At 53.5% G+C, this 25279-nt stretch overlaps 11 protein-coding genes across 11 annotated transcripts; 5 read left to right on the top strand and 6 right to left on the bottom strand.

Moving 5' to 3' along the window:
- Positions 1 to 893: 893 nt before the first annotated feature.
- Positions 894 to 2000, top strand: J7T54_003852 (uncharacterized protein; the record flags this gene model as incomplete). Its single annotated transcript, XM_051509196.1, has 1 exon — positions 894 to 2000. The coding sequence occupies one exon, from the start codon at positions 894 to 896 to the stop codon at positions 1998 to 2000; it is 1107 nt and encodes a 368-aa protein (XP_051359772.1).
- Positions 2001 to 2993: 993 nt separating this feature from the next.
- On the top strand, positions 2994 to 3827 carry J7T54_003851 (L-aminoadipate-semialdehyde dehydrogenase-phosphopantetheinyl transferase-like protein; the record flags this gene model as incomplete). Its single annotated transcript, XM_051509195.1, has 1 exon — positions 2994 to 3827. The coding sequence occupies one exon, from the start codon at positions 2994 to 2996 to the stop codon at positions 3825 to 3827; it is 834 nt and encodes a 277-aa protein (XP_051359771.1).
- Positions 3828 to 3907: 80 nt separating this feature from the next.
- On the bottom strand, positions 3908 to 4853 carry J7T54_003850 (putative AIM2 family protein-like protein; the record flags this gene model as incomplete). Its single annotated transcript, XM_051509193.1, has 4 exons — positions 3908 to 4240; positions 4298 to 4442; positions 4497 to 4668; positions 4736 to 4853. The coding sequence occupies 4 exons, from the start codon at positions 4851 to 4853 to the stop codon at positions 3908 to 3910; spliced, it is 768 nt and encodes a 255-aa protein (XP_051359770.1).
- Positions 4854 to 5497: 644 nt separating this feature from the next.
- On the bottom strand, positions 5498 to 6697 carry J7T54_003849 (uncharacterized protein; the record flags this gene model as incomplete). Its single annotated transcript, XM_051509192.1, has 3 exons — positions 5498 to 6267; positions 6482 to 6543; positions 6606 to 6697. 3 exons carry the CDS (start codon positions 6695 to 6697, stop codon positions 5498 to 5500), a joined length of 924 nt encoding a protein of 307 aa, XP_051359769.1.
- An 844-nt stretch (positions 6698 to 7541) lies between these two features.
- J7T54_003848 (putative Ca2+/H+ antiporter) lies at positions 7542 to 9163 on the bottom strand (the record flags this gene model as incomplete). The annotated part of the gene is made up of 3 exons (XM_051509191.1): positions 7542 to 7612; positions 7674 to 8538; positions 8591 to 9163. 3 exons carry the CDS (start codon positions 9161 to 9163, stop codon positions 7542 to 7544), a joined length of 1509 nt encoding a protein of 502 aa, XP_051359768.1.
- Positions 9164 to 10468: 1305 nt separating this feature from the next.
- Positions 10469 to 12552, top strand: J7T54_003847 (LEC14B protein-like protein; the record flags this gene model as incomplete). Its single annotated transcript, XM_051509190.1, has 3 exons — positions 10469 to 10838; positions 10892 to 12358; positions 12407 to 12552. The coding sequence occupies 3 exons, from the start codon at positions 10469 to 10471 to the stop codon at positions 12550 to 12552; spliced, it is 1983 nt and encodes a 660-aa protein (XP_051359767.1).
- A 277-nt stretch (positions 12553 to 12829) lies between these two features.
- Positions 12830 to 13165, bottom strand: J7T54_003846 (transport protein Sec61 subunit gamma; the record flags this gene model as incomplete). Its single annotated transcript, XM_051509189.1, has 3 exons — positions 12830 to 12870; positions 12934 to 13020; positions 13078 to 13165. The coding sequence occupies 3 exons, from the start codon at positions 13163 to 13165 to the stop codon at positions 12830 to 12832; spliced, it is 216 nt and encodes a 71-aa protein (XP_051359766.1).
- Positions 13166 to 14576: 1411 nt separating this feature from the next.
- Positions 14577 to 15831, top strand: J7T54_003845 (RRM domain protein; the record flags this gene model as incomplete). Its single annotated transcript, XM_051509188.1, has 3 exons — positions 14577 to 14938; positions 14990 to 15540; positions 15716 to 15831. 3 exons carry the CDS (start codon positions 14577 to 14579, stop codon positions 15829 to 15831), a joined length of 1029 nt encoding a protein of 342 aa, XP_051359765.1.
- Positions 15832 to 16056: 225 nt separating this feature from the next.
- Positions 16057 to 17245, bottom strand: J7T54_003844 (Ribosomal lysine N-methyltransferase set11; the record flags this gene model as incomplete). The annotated part of the gene is made up of 2 exons (XM_051509187.1): positions 16057 to 16991; positions 17149 to 17245. 2 exons carry the CDS (start codon positions 17243 to 17245, stop codon positions 16057 to 16059), a joined length of 1032 nt encoding a protein of 343 aa, XP_051359764.1.
- A 1198-nt stretch (positions 17246 to 18443) lies between these two features.
- On the top strand, positions 18444 to 19347 carry J7T54_003843 (uncharacterized protein; the record flags this gene model as incomplete). The annotated part of the gene is made up of 2 exons (XM_051509186.1): positions 18444 to 18816; positions 18866 to 19347. The coding sequence occupies 2 exons, from the start codon at positions 18444 to 18446 to the stop codon at positions 19345 to 19347; spliced, it is 855 nt and encodes a 284-aa protein (XP_051359763.1).
- A 209-nt stretch (positions 19348 to 19556) lies between these two features.
- J7T54_003842 (Ankyrin repeat domain-containing protein 50) lies at positions 19557 to 20162 on the bottom strand (the record flags this gene model as incomplete). The annotated part of the gene is made up of 2 exons (XM_051509185.1): positions 19557 to 19939; positions 20027 to 20162. 2 exons carry the CDS (start codon positions 20160 to 20162, stop codon positions 19557 to 19559), a joined length of 519 nt encoding a protein of 172 aa, XP_051359762.1.
- Positions 20163 to 25279: the final 5117 nt, after the last annotated feature.

Genomic DNA, 25279 nt, shown 5'->3' with positions numbered 1-25279 from the left:
CTTGAGTCTCAATGTCAGGGGACGCTCCATGTCTTCTGCAATACGAAGCACAAGTGACAGTTGCCAAGGCCTTGTCTGATGAAAAATTTACTCAGTGATACTGAAAACGACATGCGGTCTGTTCTGATGTGCTCGGTCATCACGCAATGGCACCCTGGGGACACAAAATTTCGCCAATGCTCCACACGACCACCCTACTGGATCACCTCGCTTAACTCCAGACGACGGAATTGAGGCTGTGTGAGCGAGTTTGTAAATTTAATGGTCAGTATACTGCTTGCACAAAGGCCTTGACCCGCCAGAACAGAGCTTAGCGTGCTTGAGAGCCATACTGAGCCGAGGGTGAGGTCGGTATCTCCCCCCAATAACAAACCGCCGGGACGTGACCCTCCTGGTGTCTGGGGCATGTAGTTCAAGGAGCCAGACCGAATACAAGATGAAATCTATTGGATTTGTCTACTGTTCGCAAATTTTCCCCAAGCAAAGCTGTACACACCGGTTGTACGACTCGCAGTGAAGAGACAGGCCCCCGTCGTTGAGCGAAAGAGAACAACAGCTGCCAGAACACCCGACAACCATGGGTACATCAGGCCATCCTCACTGTTCAGATGAGATCTGGAGTGAACGAGAAGTGGAGGTGATGCACTCGCCCCGTAAAACCATCGTCCCTTCACTTGGGCTCGGACAGCGAAGAACAGGAATTCGAGCTTCATCCCCTGAGGTTAAATACTTCGACCACGGACGAAGGATTCGTTTTTCTCCTTTCCTTTCCTTCCTTCTCAAGACACTCTCTCAAGACAGACAGACACAACAACTACAGACCATCGTTCAGACTTGCAACAACAGAAACAACAACAGACCATCGTTCAACTTGCACAGAAGAGCCTCGCAGTATGTCTGGACACAACAAGGTTGCGTTTGCCTTTGACATTGACGGTGTGCTGGTCAATGGTAAGACCCCCATTGCGGGTGCCCGTGAGACACTCCGCTACCTGCAGGACCATGGAATCCCATTCATCTTCCTGACTAACTCGGGCGGCGTCACCGAAAAGGTCAACCTGGAGAAGCTTGCGTCCCGTCTTGGCGACATCACCTTTGACGAGACCCAGATTGTCCAGTCCCACACCCCTTTCCGCGCCCTCGTCGATGAATACAAGGACAAGACGGTCCTTGTACTGGGTGGCCATGGCGACAACATCCGGCAGGCGGCCAATGAGTACGGCTTCCGCAAGGTCGTCACGTCTTCTGACCTCATGATCCAGGATGAGCATGTTCATCCGTTCCCCGAGATGACCAAGGCCCACCATGAAGAGTTTGGCCGTAAGGGCGATGACACCCAGCCCCTTCGCATTGCCGCCATCATGGTCTGGTCCTCCCCTCGCGACTGGTGTCTGGACCTGCAGGTCACCCTTGACCTTTTGCTGTCCTCCAAAGGTATTGTCAACACCCGTTCCGACAAGAACAACAACCCGGACCTTGCTGACAAAGGTTTCCTTCAAGATGAGCAGCCCAAGCTGTACTTTTGCAACCCCGACTTTGAGTGGTCCACCAAGCACCAGAACCCTCGCCTCGCTCAGGGCGGCTTCCGCGAGGCCCTGCTCGGCATTTGGCATCACGCCACCAAGGGCGCCTGTGACCTGCAGTACACCATTTGCGGCAAGCCAACGCGCACGACCTACGAGTACGGAGAACGTGCCATGAACGACCTGATCGTTGCCAACCCAGCTCTGGACGGCGCCAATGTCACCACTATTTTCATGATTGGCGATAACCCCGAGTCGGACATTGCCGGCGCCAACACTTTCAAGACCCTGGGCAATTATCATTGGCGTTCCGTCCTCGTCGAGACTGGTGTCTATCGCGCTGGCACCATCCCAACCCAGACTCCCGACCAGACCTTCAAGGACGTCACCGAAGCCGTTCAATGGGCTCTCAACTCCCCTGAGAAGGCTTTGCCCATCCGCATCCGCAATGCCGCGGGTGAAATTATTGAGGGTTAAAGGGTGCTGCACTCTCAAAGTGCGGACTTCTGATTTTGCCGGCGCCTTTGGCAAGAGATCTACGATACACCACCATGACTGGCGATTTTCTTTGCTACGGCCAGGCGTTTTTTGCTTTCCATAGACGGACGGGACGTAATGTGGATAGATCAGAGACAGCAAGACATGATGGGATAATGTGGCCTTATGCGGTCTACTTGGTGTGGGACTTAGATAGGTAGATAGTAGATGAGGGAAGTCAATTGCTTTCTCACAAACAAGCTCCCCCTTTTCCGTGACATACACCATTTTGGCCCTTGCTCTAGTAGTTCCCTGTCCAGCACCAGCCCCCAAATCCCTCTCTGGATGCAAGAACAGGCAATTTAGCTGGAATATGCAAAGGTCTCAGTTCCAAAGAGAGGCCAATTTCGCGATATGAAAAGAGGAGACAAAAGTTCAATTTATATACATGCGTTGGCAGCTGGAAGCCCTCCGTCAGCGGCCGCGCCAAGATCTTCCTCCCCCACCTCCGTTTGATCTGCCCCTCCACCATATCTCATCCTTACATGCATCTCGTCCGTGTCAGCCATTATTATCACTTCATGTTGCATCCTGCAGCGCATCAAATTCGTTCACTCAGCGAATTCTCATCGAGCCTCGCCGCATCTAAGCTGTGGACTCCCCATCATGCCCGCCCGCAGCGGCAGTGTATCGTCTGCGCCCCCACGGCCCAGACAGATTCATCGGCGCGTTTCATGTCCCGTCCTCTCACGGTCGACGCTGTCTTCCATCCTCCACCCGCCTACGAACCACCTCGAGCGCAAGCGGCGCCCTAGTATGAGCACAGGGCGAGAAGAAAATGGCCCCTTGGTGATACAATGGGTCGTAGACACCAGGAAACAGTGGCCCGAAGCTCTGCGGACAGTGCAGCTGACAACATACGTGGGTGCTCCTGCGCTGCCGCTGAGCACGGTGGAGAGAAGATGGTTGACCTCCGCCTAGGCAAAGCGAGCCATGGATCTGCTCCCCAAAAAGGAGCAAGTCGATGTGCTCAAATACATCCACGTTAAAGACGCCAAAATGGCCCTCGTCTCGCGCCTCCTCAAACGGTACCTCATCTCGCGCTACGCGCCATGCGCCTGGGACGCGGCGACGCCAACACCAAACAAGAACACGAAACCAGTCTACATAGCCCCCGACGGCTCGGAGCCTGTGATCTTCAACGTCACGCATCAAGCTGGTCTCATCGTTCTGATTGCCAGTGTGCGACCCAAACCAGGCATGAGTGTTGGCGTGGACATTGTGTGTCCCACTGAACGGCGCGACAAGGACCTTGGTCTCATCAGCAAAGACGGATGGAAGGAGTATGTCAGCATGCACGAAGAGGTGCTGAGCCAGGCCGAGTGCACCAGCCTGAACCGTCTGCCGTTCAAGGACCTGGACCACCGCCTGCGGTACTTTTACACGCTGTGGTGTCTGCGGGAAGCCTATGTCAAGATGACGGGCGAGGCGCTCCTCGCTCCGTGGCTGAAGAGGCTGGAGATGCGGTACTTTGCCCCGCCGGAGGATGCGCCCATCAGCCAGACGGAGATTTGGTTCCAAGGGCGGCTGTTGGATGATGTCGACCTGGATCTGGTCAACGTCTTGGATGGATTCATAATCTGCACGGCTACCAAGAGAGGTAAGAAGGGGGATAGCCTCGAGCTGGGAGAGTATGAGCTTTTGGACATTGAGGACGCCATCGCATTTGGAGAGGGGAGTCGCGAGCTCCCTAGAAAGGAGAGCGAGACTCCGCGGCCCATTGTGCAAAAGGCCATGACATTTAGCCCGAGCGTACTGACGAGATAGCAAAGCCGGACTCCATGAGCTCATGATGTATTGATGAATGAACGATTGAACGAACAAACACACTTTTCAGATTACGCTTATCAAATGTTGTCACAGAAGAATTGGCAGACAGTCTTGTATCCGCGCTCATACTCCTTCTTGACCTTGTCGTCACTCAGGTCCGCGCGCGCCGCCATCCATCCGTGGATCTGGTCCCCAAAGATCTCAACGTGCTTCGTCGTCTGGCCCAGCGCCGTCTCAAACTTCTTCACGTCGTCGGCCGGCTCGTCGCCCGAGGCGAGCATGACAAAGGGGACCTTGATGCCCTCGGCGTCGGCAGGGTCGACCATGGCGGGGTGGGCGCAGCCGGCGACGGTGAAGGGGTTGGTGGACGCCTTGGTGGCGAGGGCTGCGACCTTGCCGCCCCAGCAGAACTGATTCGTGTTAGCATGTGGGAAACAGCATGTTTCAGTGTCTTGGAATCAACGTACACCCAGTATGCCAAACTTGGAGATGGAGTCCTTGGACTTGATGGCGTCGACGTAGCCGGGGACCTGGTCGGCGATCTTAGGTGGGGGGAAGGTCTCGAAGAACTCGCCCAGCTGTTTCTTCTTGTCGTCGTTGTCAGGGGGGTAGCTACAAGCTAGCGTTAGCCTCAAGTCCTTTCAGAGAACCGCCGGAGAGTCTCACATGTCAATAGGGCAAGGCTTGCCCTTGAACCAGTCGGGGATGTACACCTTGAACTTTTGCTTCTCGTTACTCGTGGCGAGGATGTCTGCGCCCTGGAGCGTCTGCTCAAAGAAGCCGAAAATGTCCATGATGACCACAATGGCCTTGTCGGCGTCCTGGGGGCCGGTCACGTCTGTGTTCTGTCAGCCCCCGCCAGTCTCGACTTGGTGGTAAGCCAGCAGATAGATATTAAAACTCACAGGTGTTATAACCGCCGATATCTACATAGGAGCCTTTGGCCTGGTAGCCCTTGCTGACGACGGGAGGGATGTTGCAGCAAGGCTTGCTGTGTCCGTGGGAAGCTTCCATGGCCGACATGTTGCGTGCGATACGATTAAAGGGTACGGTATTAGAAGAAGTCAGAGTGCTTTATTGCTGAAGAAAGATGTTGAGTGAGCGTGAACAGGTCGGAAAGATGAATGTACGATGCAATAGCCCAATAACTTCACTAGGTCGGCGGCGAGCTCCAAGTGGGGTAGCTACTAGCTTTGGCGGGGGTAGATGTGTTGATGTCATTGTTTGGTAGATACAGATAGTGCCGAGAGCCCGAGACCGAGACCTTTGCGCATTTTCTCCGATGAGGATGAGGATGACGATGATGGACCAATGTCGAACTTATAGACTAGTGGCCTGGAGGTGTTTATGACTGTTTGATTTAGTTCACCGCAGGCAAACGATTCATCGCTTCCTACAGCGCCAGTTGAAGACCTCCCGTGAGTGGCGCGAAGAGCAGACTGCCAGAAGGTTGTCTGAACAGTCTGATGGTGTGTAGCGCAGCATATCGAGATCCGACCGAGAAAAGGCCAGGGACTTTGCGCGCCTGCGATCTGACTACTCAAACACTACACGCTTTAGCTTTGACAGCGCCTTTATCAAATGAGCTTAATACGACAGCATTGCTCATGGCTCGTCTGCTTGAAAGGTGTCGCCTCTCATGGCCAGGTCAAAGTCCTGCCGCCCGGTCACTTGTCTGTTGGAAAGTCGTATGCGTAGCCGCTGGGCGAAGTCGGGGTAGCGACCTGTTCGATGCCGCCGTTTGCGCGCATGTACTCGATTCGCGGTTGGAAACTCTCACGCACTTCGTCGAGCATCTGTTGTATCTCGTCCTCTTTACGCGCTGCCTCGATCTTCGCAGCTTCGCGATCGGCGATGTTGTGAATGCCGCGTACGCCATGGCATATCTCGGCCCGGGAACCGAGTGCTCTGTCGAACTCGTGGAATGGCGCCATGTTGAGCCCCCCGTCGTCACCTGCCGCTGCAACGACGACTGCACATCGCTTGAAGACGTCTGACCAGCCTGAGTGGTGCATGAAATTCACGTCCCGATGAACGAGCCAGTGAGACACCATTGCCGCTTGCATGTCCACAATGAGGTGAGTTTCCAGCGGATCGTCAAAATTGGGGTACCCCTTTTTCTGCAACAGGCCGATGAGTCCCTTGGCATGGTTCGTGACATGCGATCCTCGTATCAAGTCGAGCAGAGTCTCAACCCGGTGCAAGATGACAATCGATGCGAGAATCTCCACTTTGAGCTGCTCTGGCCCATCGATCGCGGCCTGCAAGCTTCGTATTGCCAGCCCGTAGAGCTTGGGCTCGATAAGCTGGCTCGGCGGAAGCCCAGTCTTGTAGTTCAGCCAGCTGTTGCAAAAGACCACCAGGCTGGCACGCAAGGCCTGGCTGTTGTCCAACCGACCGGGAAGATACTTCCAGTACGACAAGTTGAGCAACATGCCTGTGATTGGTCCCAGCTGTGTCGCGAGGTATGCCCCCAGGCGATCCCCTGGGGTCGGACTGGGTCTAGGCGAAATGCTCATGGACTCAAAGGACACGGAGGATGACAAACTTCTGGGCCCCCCCACTGCTCAATGCCAAATTAGCGGCGGCAGAGGACGGCCCCTGACCGGGCAATGGGTACCTTGGGCCGGTAGCGTATCCGTCGCACTTACGGCCTGTTGACGTGCACTTGTTGCAGGTTGGCCTAGCTTCGTCGCATCGAATGCGACGGATCCTGCGAGCAACAAAGACATTAGCGGTACAACTTGGCTGGCGCAGGGACAGGGACGTACGCACTTGAATGTCTTGCAACCAGTTCTGACCTTCTTGTTGGGGGTTCGTTTGGGGGCGTTACCTCCTGGTTGCCCCTGGCCCTTGGTCTTGACCATGTTAGGATTTCTGTAGGCTTAGTTAGGGCTGAAAATGAGCGGCAGTGGCTATTGGATTGACCCTGTCTTTCCAGCTGTGCGTGTATATCAAAATAGCAAGTCATAGACTTGTATTATATCATCCAAATTCCAATATCGCGAGCATCCCCAGGTTGAACAGTTGACTGAGGGACATAGACTGGTTAACACAGACGGTCAGCCCCGAGAGATACAGCCACGAGATGGACAGACACAGTCGATCTGTGCATGTGGTCTGGCTCACAATGGACTCGGATAACCCGACAAGTCTGATTGAAGGCGAGAGAGCATTGTGCATAGGTACAGTAGGGAGGCGATGACAGTGAAGTGTTCTGCCTAATTATATGTCGGATTGGCTGTGTCGTACTGAACGCACGGTGATTGGACATTTGCCATTGCGTCATGCCCACTCGGAGACCGGGGACGTTTGCCGCGGGGTGACGGTTGACCTCAAGCCGTCGATCATCCTGAGCCCTATTGAACATGTAGTGTTAGACACACAAGATGACAGACAAGAACTTGGAGTTGGTCATGTAGATGGTTCGATGTTGTTCCAGAGAGTAAAAACAGATACTTAGGAACACTGGTACTCGAAACATTTGTCCAGCCCCTTCATGTCTAATCCTGCTCTAGCCATCATAATCGTGGGCTCGCCCTAGTGTACAACTCAAAGTGATCATAAACGCCGTTATCTTCTTTTACCATTCCCGCCAACAGCATTAGTGGATGAAACAAAAGTTGAGCCGCCGTGCGGCGATGCTTGTGAATTACAAGTAGAAAAATAGTGAAAAAAAAAAAGCGAAATCGAAGCAGACGGTCCAAAGCATCAGGCGTAAAACCCCTCGATGAGGTAGATGAATCCAAAAACGAGAAATGCCACTGCGCCGCCAACGGTCACTGCAAGCTGTTAGTCCAAGCCTCATATTCGCCGCAGATCTGCGCAGACAGCTTCACTCACCAACTTTAAGGCTAACTCGCCCTGCGATCGCCCTGCCTCCAATGACGGCCGCACCTGTGCAGAAGCAATGGCCAACCATGGCCCCCAGTGTCACCCACCAGTAATCTGGTCCGGCAGCCATGGCAATGGTAGCAATCTGGCTCCGGTCACCCCACTCGCCCAGAAAGGTCATCACAAACGTCTGTACCCACGCGGGGCTGAGCAGCAGGGAGCACAGATTTCCCATGCCCTGCAATGCTCCCGTGAGAGCGCTGGCTCCGGCAGACGTTCTCGGAGGGGACTGTGATGGAGACCTTGGAGGCGACGACATTCTGGTCTTTGATCGTGACCTGCGTCCATTGAGCCCCATCTCGAGCGTGTGGGGGTCCTCTGGGCCGTTGCGCCCCATCTCCCTCTCCTTTTCGGCCAACTCTTGTTCAACTTCACTCATCTCGGCGCTGACACCCTCGTTTGGGTCCATCTCCATTCCTTCGCGAAGCAGCTTGCCGCCAAACACAAAGAAGAGCACCGCAGCAGCAAAGCTGGTCAGACGTCGTGGGAGCAGAGCAGGTAGGGTGTGGCCAAGAACAGCCGACAACACGGTCATCACCAGCAGAGCGCCGAAAGCAGCCGAGAAAACCACCATCCGGTCGTGTTTCATGGCCATGAGGGCGGCGACGAGGAATGTCTTGTCGCCAACCTCGGACACCAGAATCATGGTCAGTGACAGCACGAAGGAGTGGAATGGCTGGATCAAGCCCTCGTCGTCCTCTTCAGGGTCGGTCGTGTGCGTGTCCGAGTCGCCCGCAAGGTCAAGGTGGGATTTCGTTGCCGATTCAGGCACAGGGGGGGGGTTTGCACCTGTCTCGGGCAGGTCGTCAGGTTTCTGCGGTAGTCAGCATTTTGGGCAATCCGTCATGCTTGGTGGCAGCTCGTACCTCGAATCCCGTGTACGATTTCTCGTCGCCCACAGGATCTGTTCCCTGCGTTGCGCTGCCCGTCATCTTCTCTTGCTCGCTATGTGGCAATGGCGGCTGTTCCTTGGGAGATTCGGGTTGCGCTTGCAATCGTGCGCCGAGCTGGTTTTCTCGTTCCTTGCGCGTCTTTTCTTTCTCTGTGACGCCGCCTTCTGTGCCCGTGGTGCCCTCTTGAGGTCGATCGCGGTTCTTGTCGAACATGACGCCGTCGTTCGTTTTGGGTATCTTCTTGCCGTCGACGACAGTGTAGTCATCCGGGCGACCCTTCAACGGGGGAAGACCCTGGTCGCCATTGCCAGTGCTGTCCGAGCCGACGAATGGCCCTAAATGGGGCTTCCCATCTCTGCCATCCACGGGTGCATCTTTGGTTGGCGTTTCTCGTCGGTCACTGGGATCGACATGTCCAGCGGCCTCATCAGACGCAATAATGGCAGATGTGTCAAGATCGCGCGCGTCACCGATTGGGTCGCCCAACGCAGTCGCAAAAGCTGGTAATAGGAGGAGAAGCAGTGATGAGTGCATGGCAGGCTTCATCGTGGTGAAGGTTGACGCGGTGGCCTCGTAAAACGACTCGCGTGGTCAGTCGAGCTTAGGGGTCGGCGCTAGAGTTGAAGGGATGATGCCAGCTTCACGCAGCTGCTGGCTCTGGTCGATGAAGCGTCCGGTATCGTAAGGAACTGGTCGTGCAAGCTCGAAAAGAAAAATTCAGTGAAAGACAGAACAGAATGCAAAGGTTCCCAACAAGGCTCGGCGCGATCAACAATTCGAGCAGCCTTGAGTCTAGGGATGGGAGAATATCATGTTCTCTGTCTAAATCAGGGACGAAAGAAGGAAAGACAGGCGCACAGCCCCAGGTGGGTCTAAGGTACCTACTTAAGATACCTTACCTTACGCGTCCTGCATCTGGATTCCTGGAATCTGGCGCCGCGAGGTACGCGCCCTCCAAATTGCGTAAGTCGATCTACGGTCGGCATGGCATGGGAGGGAATTCTGTTGCTAGCGAGCCATATTCTTCATTCATGTCTATCATTGAGTACTTGGTTGAGACCAAATCTATCAACGATCTTATCGAAGCGTTTCCGAGCCCTCTTGACACTTAGATTAGAATCTCAGACCCCTAATAGGACCTAATAGGACACTTACGCCAATGGAGGTTAGCGCGTGGCAAAGGAATGTCCAGTCCCCTTCAGCCACACATATGGTCTTTGGGACTCACTTTTGTGTAACGCTGCATCGGATTTCAACATCAAGTCAGATAATTGGAATCACTGCAGCTACGGATACAGGCTTGATACCGTGTTCCAGTCGGCCGGGTCGCATCATCTCACACTCGAGAGTCGGTGCGTAAGTACCTTAGCCATACCAGCTGCCGTCCAAGGCGCTACCCGTCATCCCGTGTTTGCCAGATGGTATTGGGAGGCTGTGATGTGTTTCAAGCTCAAGAAACATGAAAGGTCGCTCACAGCTCCAGCCGTTAATAGTTATAATTATACATAAAGCAGCTCCTTGCCAAAATTTTTTTTTTTTAATTTTTTTAAGTTTTGCCTCTTTTGCTTATGAAGCAAGCTGATATCGGAGGCGGGCTTATCTCCGGGGAGAGCTCCCCGCCGTCTCCAGTGCCATCGCCGACCGGACTCCATGGCGTCAGAGCCCCAAGCATCTCCAATGGCCTAACTCATATCATGCGTTCACCACTTTCCTGAGTTCGTGCAATGCAAGATGCCAGGCATATGTCTCCATGATTAGCGGACATTAAGATCGTTGTTATATATTCACGCTACGACATTCTACCGCTGGTTTTGCGAGTCCATTTAGTCTGCGCTACACTAAGCCATCATAATGAGCGGTCACCCGCAAGATACCAATGCTCCGGCCAGGGCGCCCCAAGGCAGCAGCGCCGCAGCATCTGACAGCGAGACTTCGTCTGAATATCATGATGTGGACGATAGACTTTTACCGCACGAGCAGGCAGATATGATGGCCGTTCTCGCTGGGTCCGCCGAAGATGAAGACGAGGATGAAGATGACGAGGATTATGACCCTGCCTGGTTGAATGCCCCAGTCTCCCACGAACATGACGACGACATTATTGACTTTGTCGATGCCGAGGAAGGCGACGAGGACGAGGAAGACGAGGAGGAAGATGAAGATGATGATGATGATGGGATTGAATTACAAGGAACAATTCCTCTGTTGACCATTCTACAAGGTGAGCTGTGAAGGCTTTAATATCCATGGTGCTCCCCTACTGACGCCCTGCAGCTGCCAGAAGCGGCCACTGGAGCAGGAATCAGATTCTCAGCCTTTTAGGGGATCCTGAACAGCTCGCGGCCGATATAGACGATGAAGATGACCCATCACCGTTGTCACAAATCTTGAGAAGAGGCCGACGTCAACCCAAAGATCCCAATCGCTTCCCCAAAGTACCCAGTATCGAGGGCGAGAAGCTTATGCGATCGGGCGTCTTTGGTTCAAACGAGAGTGCATTTGACCGGCGTATGCGGAAGCAGGTATCGAGGCGGATACTTGACCGAGAACTTGGGACCGTCGACTACGACGCTAGAAGACGAAACCATGGACTTCTGGCACAGAGCCTCCTACCCACCACACAAGCCGAGAACATCATTCATTACGACGATCCTGTCTATTCAGGACAATTCTCGGATGACGGTAACTTCTTCTACTCCGTCTGCCAAGACTTTCAGGTGCGAATGTACGACACGTCGAATCCGTATAATTGGAAACACTACAAGTCGGTGCACTATCCCTGGGGCCAATGGACCTTGACAGATGCCTCCCTCAGTCCGGACAACAAATGGCTAGCATATACGTCCATCTCGCCGCTGGTCTGTATCGCACCCACCGATCCTCTAGATACCGGAGACCCGTACAACCTCGATTTGAGCGAAGACCATCAAGCCCGCCGTGGGCATTGGGGCCGACCAGGAGGGTTCACAGGTATTTTCTCTGTCCGGTTCTCTGGTGACGGGAGAGAGCTGGTGGCTGGAACCAACGGTGGCTCCTTAGTGGTATATGATATTGAGTCTCGGAGGGTGCTACATCACATCGAGGGCCACTCGGACGACGTCAACGCTGTCTGTTTTGCGGACAAGTCCTCGCCGCACATCATCTACTCCGGCTCAGACGACTCCACAGTCAAGGTGTGGGACCGCAGAAGTATGGGCGACAAACGAGAGGTCGGCGCCTTCGTCGGACACGTCGAAGGGATCACCTACATTGACAGCAAGGGTGACGGCCGCTACATTCTCAGCAATGGCAAGGATCAGAGCATGAAGCTCTGGGACGTGCGCATGGTCATGTCCAGACGCCAATTCCGCGACTTGGATCCACAGAGACACACGCGCTACAGAAGCTACGACTATCGCATGGGTCGATATGACGAGGAGGATTGGGACCCCCATCCCCACGACAACTCGGTCGTCACGTTCCGAGGACACAAGGTGCTCAATACCCTCATCCGCTGCCACTTCTCCCCCCCTAACGCGACCAATTCGCGCTATGTGTACTCGGGCAGCAGAGATGGCAAAGTTTACGTGTGGAACATGGATGCCACGCTGGCTCGGGTTATCGACGTCCAGAAGGCGACAAAGGACTCGCGCGAGCGAGACGGGGATAGTTCCCGGAGATATTACCGCTTTGATGACGGCGGTTCATGGTCAACTTGCGTGCGTGACGCCAGCTGGCACCCCAACGCGCCTTTCCTCGTTGGTAAGTAAGCCGTATCTTGAATTCAGGTAAAGAAGCTGACAGAAGTAGCATCCGCGTGGAATGGATACAGTCTTGCCAGGGGGACCTGTTCGCTACATTCCTTCAATGAGGGCCTGAATGATGAAGGCGACCCGCCAATGTCCTGCAACTACGACCCCAAGATGCGCAAACCTGAATGGGAAGAGGCCTACTGATCCGGAACATCAGTGGCTGCGCAGATGAAGACCATATTCTACATAGCCTGTGTATCAAGTATGCGATGTAAGGTATACATGCTTGACCTTTCAGATCAGCATGCATCTTGACCGCGAAAAAAAAATGACATGTATTGAATGGAGCAGTGCCGAGGTTTCGCGCCGCCGTATGCTTCCAGCTGTAACCCAACGCCCGGTCTCCGCACATGGTATTATCGCCCCGTCGGGTGGGCTGTCCTCGCCCAAGTTCGTCCACAACATCCTCCTTCGTTCTCCATTACGCGCCACCGACTAGTACCCGGTTGAGAGGCATGTGAACTGAACACGTGGGTTAGCACAGATCGCGCAACATGGCGAGAAGGGGGCGCCGCGGTGCCGTACTCAGCTTGACAATGTATCCAACAGCGCCCATGATCACCAGACCAACACCGACAGCCTGGCAGAGACGCAGGTATTCCGCCTTGTCAGCTACACCACGTTAGTCCATGTTGCAACTCTCGCCGTGGTAGGGGATTCGCATCGTACGCTTGGTGCAGCGGCGCATGAACTGGATGCCGCTCTTTGCAAACTCAGAGGGAGCCTCGAGGAGCTCTTGAACCTGATCGCCGGCCATTGTGGTAGATGATGAAAGCTTGGTTTGTCGCGTGGTGTTTGGGAATTGGGAGGTGGTGGTTTGGCGACAGATTTCAGGGACCTCTGCAGCGTTTCTGGGGTTAATTTGGCCACCGCAGCGACGTGTTCTCAACGTCGGCCACCGTTGGACCCCCTGGCGTCGGGCTTAGTCCGGTTGATCCATCCAAGGCCACTTGGCTCGACCTCGAGTTGGAGACACGGGGAAGTGTCGGATCATCATTGCTCCGAGCTGTGTCTGTCCTAGCACCCCGCTGTCCAGGTCGGGGGAAAGAGGCAGATGCAACGAAGTTGGCTCAAGCCGCTCACCGGAGCCAGAGCTGACCTGAGTTGTCGTGAAAACATCAAGTCAAAAGCTTGGGGCGCATTGCGTCTCAAATTTTGACGACATCGTACCTACACCACCAATGCCAGGCGTCTTTGTTATATGACATTTGTGACCTAATCAAGCCCCCATCAGCAAACTGACTGCACAGCATCTTTCGCGCTGGACTTCCAGCCGTCGCCTGCTGATGGTTCCCGTCTCCACGACACACGACACCTCTGCGATCCACTACAGTCGTCACCCAGCTCAGCTCCGTCACCATAATCAACTCCGTAAAACTGCTACCCGTTCAATGATCTTCAATTCCCAAGTCTCAACTACGAGCTTGCTGCTCCGAGATCCTCACGCGTGACGGCATCACACCGCATAATTCACTAATCCAGCTCTCGCGTCTGCAGAGCTTCTCACCTGCAGCAACTCCAAATTCACTGCCTGCCGGAAGACAGACCCTAGTCACCCCAGTCGCACACGGGACGCCCGTCCCTTTCCGCCATCTCAAGTGTGCTTCGCATTTGATCATCGAACCCGTTTTCTGTCCGCCGCCACAACGACAGTAGCGACGCCGACCGACATTGAGCAAGGTTGAGATTTGCGTGTTGGGCTGCGAGCAAAACATTTGTACCTATTCATCAGAGCAGCGAGGTGTACGGTGGCACTAAGAAGAGCCCACGCGGCCGAAAGCTGTGCTGCAGCCGCATCAACTCTCCCAGCGCTACGTCAGTTCAAGCTGATCCTGTATCATCATTATTGCTCTTCTTCTCAACCCCTTTTGAGATAAAGCAGCCTGGGAAACGCGGAGCGAATTGCTTCGTCCGAGAGCGTTTGGCCCTTCCTGTACGTATTCTGCACTGGCAAACTGAACTCTGGAAGGCAAAGCGCGCTCGACATTCGATGGAGAACACGGATTGCTGATGACCATCAAAGGTTCCGGAAAGCCTCATTTGTATCTCGCACAGAGCACACATAATACCATACATGTAATAGCTGCAGCCAACCTCCTTGACCTCACCAGCCGCCTTGCCCTTGCAAAGCACTGTTGACAACCAGTGTTTGCATACCAGTCAGCATCATGGCGGAGGAGGACTACGAGATCGATTACTATGGAGATGCTGGTAATGACCAACAGCAACATAGTTCAGGGAGCGATCAGCAACACCATGCAAACGGCGACCGCGCCGGTGCGCATCACGAACAAGCACACGACGACCACGATCGCGACCAAGAGCAGTCGAAGAATCCGCAGGCCTACGACCAAGGGGATGATGGACAAGGGTCTGTTGATCCCAACGCCACAACCGCGCTGATGATTTCCGAACTCAATTGGTGGACGACAGATGACGATATCCGCGGTTGGTTACGGCAGGGCGGATGTGAAGCAGGCGTCAAAGATATGTCCTTCAGCGAGCACAAAGTGAACGGCAAGAGCAAAGGGTTCGTGGCCCAGGACTGTGAGCGGCTGGCGCAACATACTAACAAGCGCAGGCAAATATACCTTGAATTTAACTCCGCTCACGACGCGACATCGGCGAAACACCTGATCGACAAGATGCCCGCGGACGGTGGTCATCTTGGCCAGAAGAAGATCTCGACACAGTACTGGAACCCAAATATGAACCCGTTCCGAACCCTCCCCAAGGACGCCCCCGCACGGGGTAAGGACCAGCCGAGATCAGCCCAGCCAGGCTCCTACAGCGATCGGGGGAACTACAACTCTGGTGGAGGCTTCCGCGGGCGTGGGGGCTATGGCGGAGGCCGCGGCAACATGGGCCAGAACAGCTACAATCGTAACTTTGGTGGAGGTGGCGGTTACAACAACAACATGGGCGGTGGCGGCGGATTCGGCATGGGCGGCGGTGGTGGTAACTTTGCGTTCAACGCCGGCCGTGGCAATATGATGGGCGGCGGTATGCGAGGAGGCGGCATGAGGGGTGGCCGTGGAGGAAACATGATGGGCATGAACCCCATGGGCGGTATGAACATGGGCATGCCCGGCGCAATGGGCATGGGAATGATGGGTGCTACCGGTATGCCTGGTAAGTGAGCTTCTGCATTGCCATTGCCAAGATGGGCGGCAGGATCCTTTCGCAGCGGCTCTTGGGAGGCCAGACCTAACTGAGCAGCTCAGCTCGGATGGTGCCGCCGCGCATGGAAGATCACCAATTGCCGATCTGGAACGGAGAGAGAGCTCGCTGACAGACGCTACTGCAGGTTTTCAAGGCATCCCCGGTAACTTCAACAACTTTGGTGGCTTTGGCCAGAACCAGGGTGGTGGCGGTGGTGATTGGGGCAATCCTCACGGCGCCAAACGTCCACGCCCGGAATAAGCAGGTCTTTGACATGGCTACACTGAAAGGTTGAAACGATGGTGTTCTGGAGCTGCATCCATCACGTCAAGCGTGAGGCGGACCTCTTGGCACATTTGACATGGCTCGTCATCTGTGGCGACAAGAGCAGCCAACCCATGTACAAATAGGGTGTTTGCATCGTGAGAGAGTTATTGGCGCCACGACGATATGGAGCATTTGGGAATTTGAATCTTTGACATGAGCTCATGATATCTCTTTCACCGTGGCTTCTATGAGATCTTGGATCTGCTGCCAACGATCCCGCAGCGTGTTTCGTGTAATGTCACCCGTGCTTGCGTCGTTGACTTTTGCCTTGACCACCTCAATATCCTTCAGATATTGCCTTAGCACCTTGAGCAAGATGTCGTTGACGGCGTCTTGGTCAACGTCCTCCCCCCTCAGACCATCAAGCACCATCAACCACTGGGATTCTCTCAGTACCAGTGTTCGCAAGGCGATTTGCGTGCGGTAGCACGCTCCATCTCTACCAAGCATGTATCGTCCCCAGTAACCACGTCCGTCGAGCATACTCTTCTTCTCCTTGTTCAGCAGAGGTTTGATGTACTCATCCAGACACACGCTATCTGAGGTGTTGGACTCGAGGATGAATCCGTACTCTGTCAGGAGAAAGTCATTCGAGTGAAATCCATACCGGATGAAGAGCTCCTCCCCCTTTAAAGCTGGCTTTGTGGTCGTGATGGTGAAGCCCTGGTACGAGTATGACACGGTGCAGCCGTCAGGAGAGTGGTTGAAGAGGTCGGCGACGGGCTGTAGCGCGATCCTGTCGTCTTTGAGGAGCGACTTTTTCGTCCGAGGGGTGGTGTGATAGAATGTTCGTGTGTTGATCAGTAGCCATGCGTACTGGTAGTCTTCTCGTGACATGTCGGGGTAGGATTTTGACACGAGCGCCCAGTCTTTCTCGAATTTGGCTCTTTGCTTGGAGAGAAGGTCTTGTGAGGTGTCTGACAACAGGGCTTGTAGTTCCAAAGGCCAGCAGAGCGGCATGAGCGTCTGAATATCGGTCTTTGTGGGAAAGACGGCTTTCCAGGGCAGAAAGTCCTCTGGCGGGCTGTTCATGTCCAGAGACAGTGCTGTGGCAAGGATGGCGTGGACAGTTGCCCCCTTGAGACGGGAGGTCACTGTCTTCGGTGTACTGTCAAATGTACGGAGTAGGGGCGTAGGCACCTGTAGTATGTCTTCGCCTACCTATATAGGTAACTGTCAATGGTTGGTGTATGAGATGGGGCCAGGAGAGTTCCGTTACCTTTATGTCACGAGTTGCCAGTATACCGATACCTCTACCGGGCAGGACCTCTGGTTGTATGCCATTAAGAGTGATTGAGTTGTCCGAGGCCCATTTCAGCAGGGCCTCGATGGATTCGTCGATGCTCATGATAAATGCGTGTGTGTTCCTGGTGACGATGAGCGGTTTGAGTTCACATGTATGTATCGAGCGGCTAATCAACTTTGGTGAATGTGCAATTCTGAAGGTGCTTGTCTGGTAAACTCTGGCGAGACATGAGAAGCAGTGAGAAACATGAAGATATCTGCGCTGATACTGTCTGGTGATGGCAGAGTTCCTTCTTCAAGACTTCCGTGGACTTGGACGACGAGATGCAATTTTGATGAGTCAAACGCCACAGGGTAGGCTGGATTAGATGCCGCCGATGTCGCAATCTACATGTAGACTCGCTATGTTTCTTCTCACATAGGAAAGGTATGTTGTCTCAATCAGCTCTTCTTGCTCTTCCCCATCCGGCATTTCCGTACTCGTCAAGTATTTGGCCTTTATGAATGGGTTGCGCCAGTGTTTGCAGGGGACCAGAAATCCATCTTGCTTGTCGTGATCTGCATACCCTATCTGCATTCTCGCGCCTAGACTAGTGATGTCGAGCTTCAAACAGAGATTTTCGTCATGGCTGTATGACATGTTTTATACGTGCGTTGCGACTGAAAATGGATTTTTTTTTTTTTTTTTTGAGATTTGGTGACTTTGGTGACTTTGGATTTATTTTCAGTATACGCCTGTCTGGAACGGCTTGTTGCTATTTCAATGATACATCTCAATCAAAATGCCAACCTCGGGTAACCTTTCGACGTGGCATGCGATCCGCAACTCCATTCAACCTTGCTTCATATATGAGCGAGTCTACTGGCACACGGTACACTGCACCGGGGACTTCTGTCCAAATGGAGATACAAAATGGGGTCACTTTCTCAAGGTTGGCCATGCATGCTTCATCCATGTGCCTTGTGGTCCTCGGAATCGTGTGTTACCATTGCTGGGGTCCGTCATTCAAGCCTAATACCCCGGGAACATATGAGTGTCTACGGAGTATATGCGATTCATGCCAAGCCGGCATATTAGGTGAAGCGTGAGTGAGTGCACGAGCGGATTGCCGCATTTGTCGTCCACTGTCCATGCTTATAAGTCGCCTCTACCCCACACTTCTGTTACTCACAGCGCTGAAGAGTGAAGCCACTGTCTGACCTCCAAAACTCTCGTCAACAAGCCTCTCAAAACACGCATCCGGGACTTGTCTGATGACTGACAGAGGCCGACAAGCGTATCCAGGGGACGTTGCGCAAACATGACACCACCACCAGGCGACATCACTCATGTCCCAGCACCCTGGAAACTCAAGGGCACAGTGTACCTGTTTCCATTCTGGACCAACAAGGGGGACTTTGCGACGGCAAAGTCGGCTGGCCTCGCCTTCTCGCCTCTAGAGGGCAACTCGGACTATGCTTTGCCAGATGGCAACGAGTATCTCGGTGGGCTGGGCGTGGTGCAGATTATCCGCTATACCGAAAGTCCAGTCGGCCCCTACGATGAGCTTATAATTATCCCAGGCTTCTGGAATCATGTGGTCGAAGAGAATGGGAAGCGGGTAAAGAAGAAGAACGCCAGGATCACCAGGATCTATGTGTCGCAGAAGTACACCTGTTGGAACGGAAGGAAGAGTATGTGTTTGAGATGTGAAGAAGTCATTGCTAACCGTTCTCCAATCAGACTGGAACATCCCAAAACATCTAGCATCTTTCGAGTTCAAGGAGACACCAAATGGAAGCACAGCCGTCAAGGTCTTCCACCACGATGTGCCATCTGACCCTACCGAGGCTTCTCCCTCAAAGTTTCCGTTGTTTCAAGCCTCTTTCAAGCCAATTCCGCTGGTCCCGTCATTTCCAATATCCGCAAACCTGCTCAACTACTTGGGATTTGACGCGACACTTGTACAGCCGCCTCTCCCAGAAGGCAAGGACGCAAGTCACAGAGAGTTGCCTGGCACGGACAAGTGGTGCGCCATTGTCCCGGGTCAATACACGAGGAGGGCAACCGTTGGCTGGATGGATCTGCAGCAAGGCCTAGGCGAGACTGACTTTGAGAATTTCTGGCCAGGCATGAAGAGGTGGCATGTCGGAGTGAGGATGGAGGATTCCGAGATCACTTTTGGCGAGGGTACATATTGGGACCCGCCCAAGTCGCAGCTTTGATGGTGGTACCTACTCCGTTGCCTCCAGTGATTTTGAGTCCAATTGCTACGGAGGATTGAAAGATTTAGCCCGATCAACCTCAGTATTTCTTTTCAGTGACGTGATCGTTCGATGGCCTTTTTGCCGGACCTTTTCGATTGCTGCGCTAGATCATTGGTTATGTCTTCAAGTTCCTCGTTGTCAGGTCAGATGTCGAGCAGACCAAGGCCTTACGGATCCTTGGCGTCAAAGTCGGTCGGGTTTGCCCTGAGAAGGATCTCCACTGATCGCAGGTCATTCTCGCTGTTGTCTCCCACGTGGCGCGCTGCAGCTGTGAGAGGAGTACATCCATCCTCGTCCTTATGGTTATTGCATGGTTGGTCGCCATCCAGATGGCCACGAAGCTTGTAGCGTTCTGTTGAGCGGCCGTTCTCGAGGAGAAGATTCAGCACCTCGTAGTGTCCGTTCTCCGCAGCGTGAAAGATAGTATACTTGCCGCTGTGGTCCCGCGGGCTTAAGTTGTCTCCAAACATGTCCGACTCCAGCAACAATGTCATCGTTGCCACGTCGCCCAAATGTGCAGCTGCATGGAGCGGTGTCTCCAGTCGACGGTCTGTAGCCAAAGGGTCAGCTCCTCTCTTCAGTAGCAGCTCAATAGTCTCAGTTGCGGAGGGCCTCCCAAATCTTGTGCTCATCGCACACCGGAGGGGAGTTCGCCCCAAATCATCCCTCTGCTCAATATCTTCCCCGACACCGAGCAGCACCCGGATCGCTTGTGTGTAGTTTCGGTAGGCCGCAATGCGTATGGGTGCCAGTCCAACCTCTGGGCGACGCATATTGCAATCGAAGCCCATTCCAACCAGGATCTTGATTAATGTCGAGCAGTCCCACGGGTGTGTCCTCAGGATTTTAGATAATAATCATGGCTCTTGAGAGCTCAGGTCGACGCCGTACTTGACCAAGCCGCAGGCGATTTCGGAAAGGTTTTGAGCGAGAGCACGGTCTAGCAGCCGCGTGCTCGGCAATGCGCCGGCTTCAAGAAGCGCAAGCACACACGACCAATAGGAAAAAATAGGGTGCCCGAGGCAGCCACACATTTTGACCCTTGTTCAAGGTTGAAAATAGGTGTTCAAGAGGAGACGGACCAGTACCGCGAGGGTTTGCCTTGGCCCCTGCTTGGAGAAGAATTCGAGCGGGCGTAAGATTTCTGGCCCCTGCAGCAACCCATACAGGGGTATATGTAGTGTCGGAGTACGATGACTCGATGTTTGCTCCGTGGTCTAGGAGAAGGCGTATCACCTCGACGTGATTAAAAGCAGCCGCACAGTGAAGAGGTCCGTAGCCAGGGTGTTCCACCGGGCTTCCTGTATCAACAGTGTCATCGGTCGGCGGGTTGACACTGGCTCCATTTGCAAGCAGAAGCTTGACAATTTCGATGTAGCCAAACATGCATGCTCTTCCTATGAGCAGTCTTGTCGATTCTCAACTCGAGTGCGTCGACTTCTGCTCCACACGCGAGGAGTAGCTTAGCAGTCTGCCAGGGCAACCCATCACCTGTGCTTGTGGTCGGGCCCACGGCCCAATAAAAGGCTGGATAGCCGTGTTCATCACGCTTTTTGATGTCCACATCTTTTCTGGACAACAAGTACTCAACAATGGCAATATTGTGATTTCAAACAGCAGTGAAAACAAAACAAAAATACTGAGGTTCGTCAACTCGTATACCTAGTTCGTAGGTCCTCACAAAAGTGGACAGGCGATTCATCCTCAGTGCCCATCCTGAGTAGACTCGGGACCAATCCTTGGGGAATAGACAATAGGATTTGACTTCGAGAATGTAGCGATCTTGAAGACAGAACAGGAGAAGGGTTAGGTTACATACTTCGTGTGGTCCAGGTGGCGTTCGCGCGTGATGGGATTGGACGCTCGCTGCGTTCCAGCGTGACTTTCCAGGACACTTCCCTGCCAAAATGGCTCGAGCTATTTAAGGCACCGATAACAGGAGGGAATACAGTGCCGTGTCATCAAATGGCGTCGAGACGACGAAAAGAAAGCGAAGTCGTGGTTCATGCCAGACATGCTACATGTTCTAGACTACTAGAAGCCAGTGAGCACATGCAGGGATATTTACTTATGCAGCTAGCCAGATTGACAGGGACTCACACGCTTGAATGCATATCTGAGATGTACATGTACAACCATGCTGACTCTGAGCGTGAGTGCGACTGTGAGTCTGCACCGCGCATCGAACATCAAGCGACCACGACAAGGTGTTCGTCCTCATGTCCAGCATATGTCGATCTGCGCAGAGATGCAGAGGGTGAGATTGTAGCATGCAACCACGACCCCTGTTCGGCCAGCCCAAACAAACATTGCTCTTCTACGACTAGTGTTCACTTTCACCAAGGAGCAAACATGGTGTCGGCCGAAGAAGCAAGCGGCGGCCACTGCAAGCGAGAACCGTCTGTCAACTTAGAAAAACTACCGCAGGAATTGATCGAAATGATAGCCGACAGCTTCGCCGAGTATCTGTGGGCCTCAAATGTCAACTCCATGGCCAGGACCAGCCAGGTTCTCTCACGCCAGCTGAACGCATACCTGTGCCGTCGTAGCCAGCGCAACCCTCGCTTCTACGAGTGCCGGGACCCTGTTTGCGACTGCAAAGGCCATGTGCTCTATCTGCGCCGCAGATGGGACGCAGTTGCTTGGACAATTGACCACCAGCGGGCGTCCACCTTCCGCCGTGCCCTGAGACTCGAGATCATATTACATCAGAACCTTTCGGCCGGAGTAAAAGACGGATACCTACCTTTAATCCATCACTACCTCAGGTCATGCGCTTTCGACGTTGATGCGGTAGATCCCGATGGCTGCACCGCGCTGTACTGGGCAGTGGCAATGTCCAAACATTTCCGAGGCATAGAGTTGGCCAGAACTCTTACTGAAACCCATGAGGCCCAGCTAAACTATCCCATTGACTGCTTCGACAAGATGCCCCTTTTTGAGGCGTGTCGCTTGGGCCACAGCTCGATGGTCGGACTCCTCTTTAAGCACGGCGCATGGGTCAATCCACCAGATGATGCGCTCAGCAGGATGAAGGAGACGCATCAAGTATCAACATTGAACAATTGTCTCCCAGCAGAGGATAGCCTTGAATCTCAAGAAGGAATTTTTTCCACGCGAAGCAAACGCGATTACACGCCGCTCCAAATGGCATCTAGGTACGGACACACACACATATGCGAGATTTTGATAGGTCATGGGGCTTCTCTGAGAGGCACCTCGATACCACCGGGTTGGACGCCACTTCACTCTACTACTCTGGGTCCATCGCCAGATATCGTCAAGCTGCTTCTTCGTACTGAGTCACATGAGCGAAGCCATGTAATGGATCTCCAAACTCTCGCCATTTCTAACATCGCCATTGATACTTCCGGTATGGACGTCGCAAACAAGGGAGCAAGAATCAAAGACTGGACAGAATACATTCGGCTGTTGTGGCGGGCTGATTTGAGACTTCACTCGGACTTCCAACTACTATGGAACATGGCAGAAAGTCACAAAAGGATGACAAACGTGATTACGCCGTTGTTGCATCATGGCAGCCCGCTGCAACCATTCTTTAGGGAACTTCTGTATTTGGGAGTATTTTGCGAGAATCCTGAGCTCGTGCAATGCCTTCCAACCCTAGATTGGTCAGATCTTGGGCTTTGGGAAGAAATAGATGGTCGCAAGTTGTTGTTAGAGGCAATGAAAACGTCGCTAGACGTTGCCAATCTGTTCGTGCGAGCCGGGGTTGACGTTGAACAGCTGAACGAAGACGAGAACGAGGATGGGGTCACATTACTCTACCAGGTTGCCGAAGAAGACGACCCTCCGTTTTGTCGCTTTCTGGCCGCTGCCGGGGCCAACACAGGCTGGCAGAAAGAAGATATTGGCTTTGGTGCTGTCCACATCGCCGCCCAACTTGGAAGAATACATGTCCTGAGGGTCATGGTGAAGAACCCGCAGTTCAACATGGCGTCTGCTGACAATCTTGGCAGAACACCACTGTTTCATGCTGCGAGGAAAGGTCATTATGAATGCCTTGTTCTTATTTTGAGTAAAGGCCAAGCTGTCAACCGCAAAGGCTGGGACGTGTCAACTGCTGATCTTTCTGGGGACGTGCCAGACGCATTCGGTACTCGCCCTGTTATTGCAGCCGCGAGCAATGGGCATATGATGGTCGTTCGCGTCCTTCTTACTGTTGACCCGGCTAACCTACTCGCCAAAGACGCCCAAGGGCGCGACGTCCTGTTCTGGGTTAATGTGAACCCTAACCCCAAGATGATAAAGATGGTACTAGAATTTGCTCGACGCCGGAAGGTGCGCTTGGAAGAAAACCTAGGAAGCCTATATCAGGTCCAGTGGTACCCTTTCTACCCACCATCTTTATACAAATTTTGACATGACCGATACGACCCCATATCTGAACGGACATATCAAACAGAGGAATTAAGGCGATGGGGAGAGCTACTTGGAACCTGCCAGGATCCGCACTGCAGCATCTGCACGCGGTCCTCCGTTGGCTATGGCCCAACAGAACTAGGGACTTACCAGTGTCCTGACTGCTGTCAAGGTAAAGTTCGACATTTGCGTCGAGTGTAGAGCCGCGGGAGCTAAGTGCTTGGATTCATCACACGAGTGGCGGGAGTTGGTACTGCCACCCGACGATTTGAGACACCATGGATGAGAATATTGCTACTCGCAATTGCTCACATGATTATACTACTGCTGTTACATGCTCATAAATAAATCCAAAAGAGCTCCATAGTCTGGGGTACCCAGCCCAGTCACCGGATCCCAACCTTTAGTAGGCCGGAATGCTTCATCAACACCGCATCCAGTGTTGTAACCCTTCGTCACGTCATGGGACACACGTGCGTTCGCGTACAAGGTGGATTGAGAAACCCAACGGGTGCTTTTCCAGAGCGCGGACGCTCATTATTGATCTTGGTGATTAGCGCCGCGAAAATAGGGGCCGAAGACGACGTGCCGGACACTGAATGGAATCGACCGCCAGTGAAGACTTGGATTGACGAGGCCGCAGCAGAAATATCAGGATACGCTCGACCGGACTGCTTGAAATGATTTCGGAAACTGTCAATATGGTGCGATTGCTGCTCAAGGTACCGACCCACGTGCTGTGCCTGATACTCAGGGGTGGCGAAGGCGTTGCTCATGCCGCCGGCGCTGCAACGGTTGCCGTCATCATGAGGGCGGAAGTAGGCAACCTCAGCAATATCTCGCTCATGTGGAAGCCCGGTAGATGGCAGGTCCTCCATGAGGTGACAGTCTCCTCGTTTGCGGTGGCAACGAACGTTGTGCCCCCCACCGCCGTGGCCCAGGGGCAGGAGGCTGGCCATGAAGGGACAAACTGTGGTGTGGATGTCTTGTCGCCACACTCCCCGTCGGGATGTCGGCCTGTACCCATATCTCCAGTCGAGATAATCACGGTGACTCCCTGGAGACCAAGTTTGAGGAATTCGTGGCATTGATGGGCGAGGTACTCTGGGGGAAAGTCTGTCTTCGCCCACGCATATGAAATTGACAGGGCCTTCGGGGGCTGAGTAGTGCCGCAGTCGGCGTCTTTCACGTCAACGATTGGATCAAATACGCTATCCAACTGGTCGCAATACACATCGTCGAAAGCGGCAAGCAACGTATTGATGTTACCAGGGTGCTTGCTATCGCCAACTTGGATGTTTGTGACATTCTGAGGATACGCAAGGGTCACTCGAGAGGAGTCAATACGGTTTCTGCATCGTGACTGTACTCCCACTTACTTAAAAGCTCTGCATCCATGTTAGGTTCAAGGTTGAAAGGATCAGATTGAATGTCTGTCTGCCTGTATCCATCGTTGATGGGAACCAGGGAAGGTCTGCGTCCCAGAAGCTCAGGCGCGTGCTCTGCA

This window comes from Emericellopsis cladophorae, assembly GCF_022114955.1.
Source record: "Emericellopsis cladophorae strain MUM 19.33 chromosome Unknown NODE_56_length_136797_cov_115_582007, whole genome shotgun sequence".
NCBI classification, from domain to species: Eukaryota; Fungi; Ascomycota; class Sordariomycetes; order Hypocreales; family Bionectriaceae; genus Emericellopsis; species Emericellopsis cladophorae.
The sequence above is the reverse complement of the archived record's forward strand: the minus strand, read 5'-3'. Positions and strand labels throughout refer to the sequence as shown.